The sequence below is a fragment of the Melospiza melodia genome, chromosome 10 (assembly GCF_035770615.1).
Source record: "Melospiza melodia melodia isolate bMelMel2 chromosome 10, bMelMel2.pri, whole genome shotgun sequence".
In the NCBI taxonomy this organism is placed as follows: domain Eukaryota; kingdom Metazoa; phylum Chordata; class Aves; order Passeriformes; family Passerellidae; genus Melospiza; species Melospiza melodia.
The window spans coordinates 26466769-26479817 of record NC_086203.1 but is presented as its reverse complement, the minus strand read 5'-3'; the positions used below and the strand labels follow the sequence as shown (position 1 = coordinate 26479817).

At 41.0% G+C, this 13049-nt stretch overlaps 1 protein-coding gene across 1 annotated transcript in view; it reads left to right on the top strand.

Moving 5' to 3' along the window:
• TAFA4 (TAFA chemokine like family member 4) overlaps positions 1 to 4194 on the top strand; it is a 45234-nt gene extending 41040 nt beyond the window's left edge. Inside the window, exon 5 of the mRNA XM_063164314.1 lies at positions 2387 to 4194. Coding sequence (XP_063020384.1) covers positions 2387 to 2398 — 12 coding nt within the window. The 3' untranslated portion in view covers positions 2399 to 4194. The remainder of the gene's footprint in view (positions 1 to 2386) is intronic.
• The last annotated feature ends 8855 nt before the right edge of the window (positions 4195 to 13049 follow it).

Sequence of the window (13049 nt, the reverse complement as noted above, 5' to 3'; positions counted from 1 at the left end):
GGAAATCAGGCTGGTTCAGAATATTTCTAATTACAGACCACCCTGTAGCTGGCCTGATTTATTTTTTTTAAACCAAACCTTTGCTTATGTCATCTTATTTCTTAACTAATGGAGAGAAAATATCATGTCCTCTGTCTGCCTGGCAATTTAAAATGAGTTCAGTGCATTGAAGTTCAGCAAGTCACAGCAAACTGCATGTCTAAATACATCATAAACCGGGAGTCTTTAGCAGGCAATAGCAAGGAGAGACATATGCTCAGCTTTTCCCTTTACAGCCTCTTCTAGCTGGGAAAGAATGTTCTTCATTAGGTTACAGTCTGAGTTAATAAGCAATACTGTCACCAAATGTTGTTTAGTGAAGGCTGCTCTGAGCACTGAAAACTGCACTAATTTGTGGATGGATGAGAGGAAATTGGATGTTTTGGGCAGCTGTGCTGTGGCACTGGTGCTCTGTAGACATTGCACAAAGGTAGTGGCATCCCTGCTCGTGGCAGAGGGGTTGGAACTAGAAGACTTTCAAGAACCTTTACAACCCCAACCTTTCTATGACTCTGTGGCCAGTGATATTTATCAAGTGCCAAAGATGTAGTCTACAGCATGCCTGGGTCCTGCTGATCTCCTGTGGTGGACACTATATCTGGAATTTGGCCTGCAAACCCTGGAATCAGTGTGGATAACTGGGACTCAGTTACTACAAGTTAAAAATTACCCTCAGCCTTTCAGTTCTTTCCCCAGGGCTGATTTTTAACTACTCATTCGTAGATCAGGAGTAGCATTGTAGCATACACTGAAGGGTGGGACTGGTGAACAGGAGTTCTAGGTTGTACAAGACAACTTCATCTCTGGACATACCAAGGGAGAGCTGACAGTTTATACCAAAAGGACTTTATTGGAGAAGAGTGAGTCAGGTTAATTATTCTTTGAGTGAGGGTTAATTATCCTTGATGCCTTGGACAGATACTCGAGGGGTGGGTGGCAGAACAAAGACTTTTATGTTGGCACTGATGTCTGAATTGTCAGATCCTAATCATGCAGCTGCCTCTTCCTTCCTCTGGACAGCTGTAAGGAAACTAGAATGGAAAGAGAGTCCCAGGGAAAAGGGAAATATGGCATTGCATATGTTTTTATTTTGAAAATGAACCAAAGATTTGTCTCAGATTAATAAACCAAATATTTCTTAGGTATGTTATTAAAATTTTACACAAAGAGGCCTATTTGAACAGCCAAACTGTTGAGTCACCTGTGAGCCTCAGCAATGGGATGCTCAAATCAGACGCAGCAAAACCTTTTGGGACAATTACAGAAAGTGTATGCATCCATGAATTTTTTCCAATTTAATAGTTGCCTTATGTCTAAAACACAATAGTTGAGATCCATTCCATACGAATTCTTTTTCTGTGTTATGCACCAGAGATGATCTCATTGCCATTTAAATTTGTAATCAATTTTTAAAGCTTTTTAAGACCCTGGGATCAGTGCTACGTGGGACAGTGGCTTTCACAGGTTAATTATACACTGAAAGAGAAAATGTCATTTAATCAACTTTAAGTCCTCTATCTTCTCATTCCATGAACATAAGCAAAAATAGTGTAACTAAAATATTTGAAGCAGAGGAGACTGCTGACACGACTCAGTATTTAGATGAACAGTTAGTGTCTGAGTGGGACAGTTAAAATCTGCAAAGCTGAGGAATTTGCATCTTCCATCAGTTCCCTCAGGGAAGGAAATAAAAACTTCTCTATGCTGAGTGTCTGTTTAGTTTTGTGACACATGTAGACACTGCAGAGCAGAGCTGACAAAGCTTTCCTCCTTCCAGCTGCCTGTTCTCATCCATTTCCAGGACAGGAAATCCAGCAGGACCCTCCTCACTGTGCAGCCAGAGCTGTGTCCTGTGTGTGCATCAAGGCTTCAACACATCCCTGCAGCCCCTCCAGGGTCCTGAGGGAGTTCTGCTGGCTGGGGGAGATTTCTGCTGCAGGAACAATTTATTCCCATGTGCTGCCAGGTCCCTGATTCCCTCCCATGGGATGGACCCCTGGGAATGGGCAGCAGTTTGCATGAATGGCCCTTTGGGATGTAAATCCTACACTTGTGTTGGAGGCATTGGGAATGACATGAAGCAAAGTAAAATAGGAGATGTCCAGGAGGTGTTGGTGGCAAATTTAACGGTGAATTGCCATTTCTTTATCTGCAAATCTCCCTCATGCTATGAAATAACATGTAATTAACATTTCTATGGAGATTCTGCTTCTCTGCGTGATATAAAGGTGTGGCTGGGGCAAGTTCATTCATTGTCTATTTGTGTGCAGTTTTTTGCAGTAACAATGCACTTGATATCCTTTTTAGGTCGATTCTGTGTAAGTAACTCTTTCCTCTCCTTTTATAGGTAACACGGTAGCAAAGGCTAAACCTGAGGGCCACTCCCAGAACTATGGCTCATGGAACTGTTCCTTGGCTGTCACACAGAGACCCTTTTTTGTCATGCTGTTATTGACTTCACCCTTTGAACTTGCAAAGGAGTTGGGAAAAAGGGACAGCACTTCTCCTTTGAACTGTGGCTGCAGCTCCTGAACCTGGATTTTGCTATATTGGTACATTACAATCTCACAAGAAAAATCAGGGAGATTTGGTTCTGCCTGAAATGCACCTCGGATTCCCAAGGATCTGAGACCTGGCTGAAAATTGTGGAAGAACACACCTGAACTTCTTGTGGTGCACCAAGGATAAGACTTTCCTAATGACACAAAGATATGTAAAATTGTTTTAAATGAATTTAGGTCATGAATGTAACTTAGGGGATCATAGAAAGAAAATGCTGATGCTAGAACTGGTACAGATGATCTCTAAGGTCTTTTCAACCTCTATGATTCTATGGATTTGTCTGAGGTGTTTCTTGCATACAGTACAACATCAAAATACAAAGCTGATCCCAGTGAATTGATGGGACCGTGTTAGTAAATTATGTCTTAGTGTATTTTCAACTGTAATTTAGTACCTATCAAGGTGGTATGAAGGTGAAAAGATGGAACTTATAGAATTAGTAGCAATTATTGTAGGGCAATAAACTTTGGTTATAGCTGTGCAATTAGATTTATTTCCTTAGATAGTTCTAGGTAGTTTAACCTTTACATTCATAAGTGATGACAGGAAAGCATGAGGAAGAGATAAAATTTGAAAGCAGGCATAGTTTTTCTTGTCCTAAAATAAATCCATTCTCTAGGGGAATAGCAAAGTATACATATTCCTTGCCTCTTTGAATCTAGATATGGGAAAGAATTTAGCCATTAGCTAAAAATATTCATTGAGATGCCTCAAAAAAAAGGAGAGCAGGCTTGTACTGCATAAGGAAGGCTTACTGGAATGGGAGTAATTTGTTTGGATTTTCATTGCTTTGGTTATATCCTAATAGGTAACATACTTAAAATTCATAAGCAAAATTCTAGATAAAAGTAAATTTTCAGTTTCAATCAGTTCTTGTTTAGAATGATTATAATAATTAAATGTCCAGTTCCTTGACAGACTGAATTTCCAAGTGGTTACATTTTGAGACACGTAATTGTTCCCTATTATTGTAGATGCATTTCATGCTCTTTTTCTTATTTGCCTGTTAGAGATTTTTTGTCATCAGTCTTCATAAATAGAATAGAGGGTAGAGTTGAAGCTGCAGCCGGTCTGCTCCCCCTGACATTGCAGCAGACTGAAGTGCAGTGGTGCAGATGAACTGCTGGTGACCCAGAGACAGAAGTCATTGTTATGCTTTATGTAAATATTGGGGTAACAATGCACATCCAATTTTTATACAGACTGAAAGGTGGAAAAAAAAAAGCTGTCTAGTACTAATGTAAGTCATTGTGCATAAGCTCTCTAGTGTAGGGGAAAGATCCCATCAGCAGTGGGAAGCTGTTCAGGGTCATAATTATTAAATTCTGATTTGCTGGAGTGGGAGCATTCAGCCAGTTAAGTCCACCAGAGTCAGTGGTGGGAGGATCTGGCCCTGTGTTTTTTTGGTTTTGATTTCCTCGGTTTAGGTCACTTTCCATTATGTATTTGATTACAGCTGGGATCATAGTGGTCATTGTACTCAGTGATAAGCAAACAGGAGATTTTCTGCTCTGTGCTTGGACAGCTGAACAGTTAATAGACTCTGCTTGCCCTAATGAGCTCTACATTCCCAATATTTTTCCATTGTTTTGATTTTCCGATTAAATTTTAAAATTACTATTTCTATTGTTTCTCTGCATATATATTCATGGTGTCATCAGGGGAGATCCTTTTCATTTGCTATTTGTACAGTGTTTACCCATAACTGGAATTTTATTTATTTTGGTAAGTGTTCTATGGTGATGTTAAGTTAAAACCATTTCTGAGATGTTCTAGATGGGAAAAAAAGAGTTTTAGAGAAAAGTTGTCTATTTTTGAAGGTAAATTCAAAGAAAATAAGTTACTTTCCAGTGGTTATATACTGGATTTGTGGTGGAATTGAGAACAAAACCAGAACTTCTCAATTAGGTGCTACCCCAAAGGGGTGAAATGTGTCACATACCCTGAAATGGCCCTCTGGAAGCTTTTGCTGTCACTGAGGACAGGGGAAAACTACAATGTAAATTTGGTAGTAGGGGATTATGAAATATGGCCCAAATGAATGACTTGCTTTCCTTGAAGCCCAGCCCATGGCAGAGATTTTATATTCCCAAAGAAGTTTTGTTCCAGGGGATCTTGGGTCAATTTACAGCCTTTTCTGACTCGTTGCACAGGTGCTGTGATGTGTGCCTGCCTCTCCTTTTGGAGCAGTGCTGCTGCTTCCAGTGCTGTTGTCTGGCATCTGACACCAGCTTTGCCCTTCTGCTGGGAGGCCGCAGAATTAAATCTGTGCCAGCTGCTCTGCTGGGGGAAGAGAGAGATCCGTGCCTCAGATCCTCGGTGTGCTCTCTCTGGAATAGTTTGTGTCTCACTGCTGCTTCTGGATGAGCAGTTTTGGTAGGCAGCAATCCTCACCAGCTCTTTGCAGCCTCAGGCTGCTCCCACTGTTGAGCTTCTGGGGGCCAAATCCTGTGGGTCATCACACCCAGGGTTTTGTTTGGACAGACACTCTCCTGTGCTGGTTCAGAGAATAATCCTCTTGCTCTAAAAGTGGCAATGTCTTTCCATGCAGTTTCAAACAAAGATTATTGCAGACACTTCTCTGATGATATATTAATATCCAAGCTGAGCTGATTCATATTCTGATTATACCTTTATCTTATTTCTTCGCTTTGTTCTTTTTGTCCCTCCTCAGGCTGACCCTGAAGCCTTTCCTTTCCTCCAGGTGACATTTGAGTAGGCATAAAATAACCTTGGCTTCTTCATGGTCTTTTTTTCTCCCCTCTGCCTGTCTTTGTAGCCCTCCTTGCAGTTTTGGTGAATATTTTTGAATGCAGATTGCCAGAATTATGTGCTTTATTTGGCATCTGCCATTGCTGGTTTTTGGGAGTGTTGAGCACTGCCAGGACTGACTGATGAGGAGCTCCATCTCCATCCTGTCTCACTTTGAGCAGGAAGTGCCACTGTTCACATCCCAGCCATTCCTTACACCATCCTTGTCTTCTCCAGCTAGATAAGGAAATATCTGTGGTATCAAAATAAATGCTTGAATATATAGATTAAACTAGATCTATGGCATTTTATTTATCTAGAAATTAAATTATCATAATATAACTCCCTTCAAGGTTTCCCTTGCATCCTACAACTCTGTTAAATTCATGATAGATTTTTTCCATTTTCCATTTACCTCTAAGTCTTATCTTCAAGGATTTTTGTTCAAGTCTGGATCTAAAGAGAGTGGATAAATTTTTTACACTTGCTGTAAATTTTCTCAAGGGTTAGTTTATAACAAACCTACAACAATAGAATATGGCTTTGAAGACTCACAGTTTGCTGGCAGACTGAAAAGACCCTGAGGTAAGAGAACAGTTAAGACTTCTGTCATAACAATAGATGCTTCTGTATCTATTGAGATAGAGATGATCCTGTAACAAATATTTGGGATAAATTAGTGCCTCCAAACTGCAGTAATGTCACTTAAAGAACTGCTTTTTGCAGCACAGTGTCTCTCAGCAATGCATTGGGGTAATAATTCTGGACAAACTCAGAATGGATGTGCTCACCTTGGAATTTGGAATATATTGGTTATGGTTCAGGAGGGTGGTTTTTTGAAGGTTAAGGCTGCAGGGATTCTCACTGCCTGGAAATGAGAATTCTACACCTGAAAACGTGAAGTATGTACTGTTTTTCAGTTCAGTTACCTTAGAGTTTCAGAATCTCATTTTCAAGAGCAGGATTAACTAAACAATGATGAACCTTGGAGCTTTTTTTCTAAATGATGACTTTGCCTTGATGAATAAGCATATCTCCAAATAATTTCCTTTATGATTTTACTGTTAAAGTTACTTAAAAAGACAAACAAAAAAAGTGCCTGGGCAGAGTTAACAGCTTGTATTTTAGAGGCTAGATCTCTGCTATGTGAATACATCTCAGTTACCAGATTTTTCTAATTTGCATGAAAGTTCACAAATGGGGGTTAGAATAACAGCATGTACCAACCTTCAGGAGACCTTTTGCATTTTATAAAGTACCACAGCTTTATTATGGTTATGAGGACAAAGTCACCCACCAAGAGAAATTGAGTAAAAACACTTCAGGGGCCATTCTGCCATGCCCTGTGTGTATGAGTGTGACATTCCCATTAATACCCAGAAATCACATGCACTCAAAAGAAGAGCAGTTTTGGTAGCATGTTTTATTGGTAGCATATTGTTATTACAATCATTTATGCAAAATGACAGTCAGTGAAATGCTGCCAGAAAAATCACTGTAGGCTGCTCTGAATGTGGAGGCTCAAGCCTGTGAAAAGCCAATGTTGCATTTTACCAGCCCAAGATGGGTCCTGGAAATGAATATACAATTCTGGTCCTTTGAGAAGTAATGACTTGTAAAAGGTGCAGCCATGAGGGAGACTTAAGTGGAAAATCAGCTTTGTTTTCACTCTCCTGTCCCATTCCATGACAGAGAAGAACATGCTTGCACCTTCAGTCTTTGTACACTTTTCTGGACTGAAACTCAGAGATTTATAAATCTCTTCTAGCCAATGCAAGTTTTCCATTTTGGAAGGTGTCTAACAGCATGGTCAGATCACAAGTGGTTAAGCAGTGATCTTATCAGGACACTGATAAGCTGAATTTAGCTGATTTAGCTGAAATGCAGGTACCATATTTCCTTGTGGTTATAAAGCAAAGTGAGGGACCTCAGGCTGCTGTGAAGGTTGCAGCTTTTAAAGCTCTCTTAACTCTCTCAGTTTTCTGTCTCAGCCATAACCTGCACTGGGGGTATTTAGGGACACTGGATAATCCAGCACTAACAGTGACTTCGTAAATTCGGGATATATTTTTTTGTCTTTGTGAATGAAATTTTGCAGAACTGACCCCATTACATGCTTGGTGTTTATGCACTGAAGTCCTCCAGCAGAGAAATAGGAACACAAATGTTTTGTTTGCTTACTGGAGCTGAGCTTCACTTGATGACAATCCGTGCTGCCATGAGGTTGCATGGGTTGGTATAGGAATTTCCACAAAATTGTATAAATTGTAGTAATTCAGCATCCCTTCTGCTCTTCAGTGTTCTCTCTGGCTGAAGATTTGGGGATCCCATTGATGGCTCTTGGCTACAGAATCCTGATTTGTGCTCTTTGCAGTTCAAGGTTGTGGATGGATGTACTTTTTCCCCATTTTTAAAAAAACTTTGAACCACCAGAGAGGTTTTTCACAGAAATGCCTTCCAGTCAGGAAACTTGTTACTGGGTCTTCTGAGTAGAGGGAACGGTTGGCTCGGACATGAAAAGAAATCTGTGAGGGGCAAAGTTCATCCAACCCCACAAATATTCTCAGTGAGACAAAGAATGGCAATGTGACATGGGTAAGAACTTTACCTCAAGACACTTCATGTTATTGATACAAAGCATTATTCAAGACATTTCAAGGACTCTTAACCTGTGCCCTTCATATGGCTGAGGCTTTAGAGAGCCACAATAAATTGCAAAATAATTTTCATGCAACTTAAAGGAACATCTATGAGGCCATCCATGAGCCACCATGGGAAGGAGATGAACATTACAGCAGTGGAAAAAGAGCCTAAAAGGCAGCACAAAATTAGGTACAGAATCTATTTATCTGCTGTACAGTACTTTGCAGATCCACCCAAGCTCATCGTGCACTGGGTGTTTTTCCAGTTTACAGAATAATGATGATTTTTTCTTTACCACGTTTTTTGACAGATATTCCCATTGCTTAAAATTCACCAGAACAAGTGATTTGCAAGCAAAATTGTCAGCTGTTTGCTTACCCTTTAAATTAAGTAGCTCACAAAGTAATCTACTACAGTGGTAAAATCAATGTAAAATGCATTACTCTAACTCCCAACAAAATAAAATCGGTGCTTTGTAAAACAGCCCTGCTATTCACAGGACTAAACTCTGCTGTCACTGGGATTCCTGTGGAACTCCTGGAGCTGATGAGTTCACAGGGGTGCAGATGAATGCACAATGATGTTCTCTCTCTGCCTTTTGAAGATGTGCCTGCCGTCAGCAGGAGGCATTAGCAAATCCGTGAGGAATAGCGCAGGAAGAGCAGAGGAATGTGCTGCTGCTTTCAACAACTTTTACAGGGCCTGGAAAGTCATGGGGAAACTGCTTCCTCCTGCAGTGGCCCATGGCTTTCAGAGCCTGAGGATTAGGTGCACAAGTACCTGCCCATGTTAGCAGTGAGCTCAGGGATCCTTGGCTCTGCTTAATGTGCATTTTTTACAGAGGGATGGTGCAAGATGTAGTGTGGCTGTGCTGAGTGTCTAAATGTGTATTCCAAGCCTTGTAAAGAAGAGGCCAAGGGGGCACTGCCACTCTGAGATGGATCAGGGTGTGTGTGAAAGGATTGAGCTCTGCCCCCACACGGTGCCGTGTCCAGAGATGTTCTCTCTCTTCATGTGCTAAGAATCCAATAATCTGACAGCAGGAAAACACAAACAGTTGCAGAGGGGATGTGAATTCCTGCAGCAAGGGCTGGAAAGAACGTTTTTTTGTCACTTTAAGCAAAGCAGACAAGGTAGCACATCCCACAGGACACTAATGAGCCACCTGATAACACCGAGTGCACACCTGACCCCTTGACATGGGAAGTGAGGATGACAGATGTACTGTCAAAATACAAATCTATCAACTTCATCATGTAAATCTACCCACAGATGCTTTACAGTGGAGATCTGAGGGCAAACAAACATTTTAACTTACAGAGTAACCTTGTAAACAGGAACTTTTTACAAAAGACTCCAGTTAATAATTTATGAATTGTAACAGTGTCATGAGAAAAGGATTCTGAGCATTGATTTTTGGCATTGAATGACAACAAAGCCAATTCCCCAGTTTCCACAATAATGATGCACTCACTCTTCTAGTGTTGGGGTGTATTGATATTCATATTGCATTTGCATAAAATCCTGTCTCTCATCTTTTATATTATTCATTTGGTGCTTTCCATCTCTTTCCCAAATGTGTTGAGTTGTTCCCTTAAACACACAGATTTCTATTCTGCAGATTTCTGTTCAGAGTCACTTTAGGATGCTGAGTTTTGCTCTTTAATTAGGTCTGTAAAGAATTCGGTGCTTAGATCAGGAATTAATTTTGTTTTCTTGTTTATAAGTAATTTATTGTGACCTCTTGAAATGATAGCATTCGCCCTGTGTGAAGACAGTTAATTTTCCAAGATGTGACAAGCACAGTTTTTAATTAGATTAGGGTAATCATGTCAAAAAAGGAACTTTCTTTTATGAAGCATAGGAATATTTGCATTCTTTTAGCAAAACCTTTTTTTCACATGAATGAAAATTAAGCCTAGCAATGAACAGATCTGGAGTGTTGGAGCTCATGCAAGGAGAAATTTTTTGAGCTGTTTACAATACCTTTCAGGCCTCAACTTACAGAGCTGCATTTGTGGTACATGTTTATTTATGATTAATGTATCAATATTTTAGTTTCTATTTTAAAGAGGCTTTATCCAAATATCTGTAAGCATTTTTGCAGGGAAACCTTTAAAATATGGATTGGGTATAGCTCTGAATGTTGTGTCTTTTCCCCCCTGTACCCTTGAGCAGTGATGGCACAAATCCAATCCCTTTTGGATGTTCTCCCTTTGGGGAGAGACCCTGATGGATGGGGAAGGCTGGCTGGGCTATGGGGGGAGGTTTTTCTGTGTTGTTTTGACACGAAGTCATGAATGGAATCTTGGTTTATCCATTGGAGTTCTGGATTCACAGCATGCAACAGGTGTGGGGTTTTCAACACGATCCAAAGCCCCCATAAGCACCTTTGAAGATATTTTAGTTTATAGCTCTGATGAGGTTATTTGAGTCTGCCAAATCAAATCAGATTTTGCCGCTCCTTTAGAGAGAGGTACTTCTGCAGATCTGTGGTTTAATGGGCTGATGGCACTTTCAGAGATGCTACAGTTTTCTGAATTGCTGCAGGTGCACTGATGGGTGAGACCCCATAGACCTATTCTGAGCCATTAATGCTCACCACATCAGGAATATTTCAACAGAGTTATGTTCCTGGATCATTGATCTGCTGATCCATAGGTGTGCAGAATTATGTTCTGTCAGACAAGCTGAAAGAGGCAGGAATGTTTTCTGTATTCTCCAACAATATTTTTTTTTCCCTTATGGGAGGCCCAATTCAAGGATTGCTTTGGAGATTCTAGAGGTGCTTTTAATGAAGGAATGACATTACTGAGCCTACCAATTGTGTTTTACCTGCTGGATAAGTAGACATATATATATATAGAGAGAGAGATGGATAGATAGATATATCTGCTATTCATATATATATGAATAAATAGCCTGTGAAATTATGAACTATTATGAATTAATGTTTTTTCCCACTGCACATTGTGTTCTGGAGTGTGATTCCCCATATTCTCAGATCTAGGACAAATCAATATTTGATGACTGATGAAGTCACTCCTTTACATTTTTATTTAATTTTTTTTTTAATCTGTCAAGTTCATCATTGTCCTGTTCTGCGCCTTTGGGGTTTGGCTCTCAGCTGATTTCAAGGAGTGCCCAAGCAGGGAGAGAGTGTCACCAGCTCGAGAGGAATGCTGGATTTGGTGCTGCTCCTAGCCAGACTCCTGCCATGGAGATTGTATTTGAGATGCAGCTGCAGGCAGTGACACACAGGCAGTGCCAGGCTGGTTGAATAAATGCAGATAGGTTGGTAAATGCAGTGGATATCCTTTATCCATAGAAATCCCGCATGAATGAGGTAGCCCAAAGGTTTTCCATCAATGTTGGAAAGCAATTCTATCCCCCTCTGCTCTATTGCTTGTGACAGTGTGGGCTGAGAAGCCAGGGCTGTTCCCATCCTGTCCCCAGGGCACAGGTCCAAGGAGAAGCCAGACTGGTGTTTCCCAAATGTGGATTCCTGCAGCCCAACTGCCTACAAGCCAGTTCTGCTGTGTAGCAAGCAGGTAATGTGAGATGTAAGAGCTTTGCCAACTTGTCTATCAAATACTGACTGTGTGCAGCTACTGTGAGGCTTTACAGGCAGTGGAAAATTTGGCTGTGTGGTAAAAGCTGCTGCTATGCTCATTCAGCCTGAGACGTAGATCTAAATTTTCCTCATTTCTGTTCTCCTTTTCCTTCCACTCCTTATATCCAAACTGTGCATAAACACACATTCAAAAGGCAGTGAGAGATAGTCATTAAAGCCTCCTGCACTGCTCTTGCATGGACAGAATGAGATGAGATTCATTTGTCCTTTCAAAACAGCACAATTTGTTCTTCAAGAATGGTGACAGTATTGTGCAGGGGAAACTCTCCATGAGAGCATTTGGTTCTTGCAGACAGGTGCTGCAGAATGGTTTCTGTAAAGGGCTAAAGGTTTGCCAACTGCTCTGTGGCTGCCACCAGCTGCCATCCTGACACAGCTGAGCCACCCTGAGAGCTGTGGGTGGCTCACTGGGACCCTCTCAGTAATCTGTGGTGGCAGAGCTCACAGAGCTCACTGTGGAATGCCCTGGAAGGATTTCCTTTCATGCTGTTGCTCTGAGGCTGCAGCATGCATGGCACAGCAGAAGCTGTATGATCACTTTTGCTGTTGGCCCTGTTTATAGCTCCTGCTGGGATGGATTTGCATGGGTGGCAGGTGAAAGCACGACTGGCATGTAATGGAGAGCCAGTGTCATGGGGGAGACAGGTGGAGATTTTCCAGGGGCAGAGGAATCAGCTGCTGGCTTGCATCCCTCTCCAACACTGGCTTAGCCAGGTGGGTGCTGCAAAGGAACAGGGAGAATCCCATTTATCAGTATTTTGCTTGTATGTGTGGCTGGGATTGAATGGGATTTAATGCACAATGCTGTGCTGCCATCAGGTTGCAGGAAGGGAGAGAAAGACAATGCTAGATGAGAAACAATGGAATGCAAACATAGTTTTTTAACCCTTTCTAATTTTTCTAAATTATCTTAATATTTAGAGGTGGAATCATAGAATAACCTGAGTTGGAAGAGACCCACAAGGATCATCAAAGTCCTGGCCCTGTACAGGACAGCCCCAGAAATCACACCATGGGCCTGAGAGTGTTGTCCAAACATTTTTTGTAGGTTAGTGTTAACTGAAGGTGAGATGTAATACTTTACTACTTATAATGAGTGACAACCCTTTCATTTTCATGTGTTTACTAAATAAAATATTGGATTTGCAGAGGCATTCCTTTATAATTGAAAGTATTGCGAAAAATCTGAAATTAATTTATTCAGCTTTATGAGCCAACTTTTCTTACTTTGTATTGCAACCCAAGCAGACTGTCTTCTGTGGCCCTGGAGATGTCTCTGCAAATCTCAATAAATCCTCAAACTTCAGTTAATGTCTTCTGTGCATTAGTCACATGTGAGTTTAATCGCCATCATGAGAGCCCATCCTGGGTCATGGAGCCATTTCCCTTGGAAATAATTACCCTCAGGTGCAGCATAATG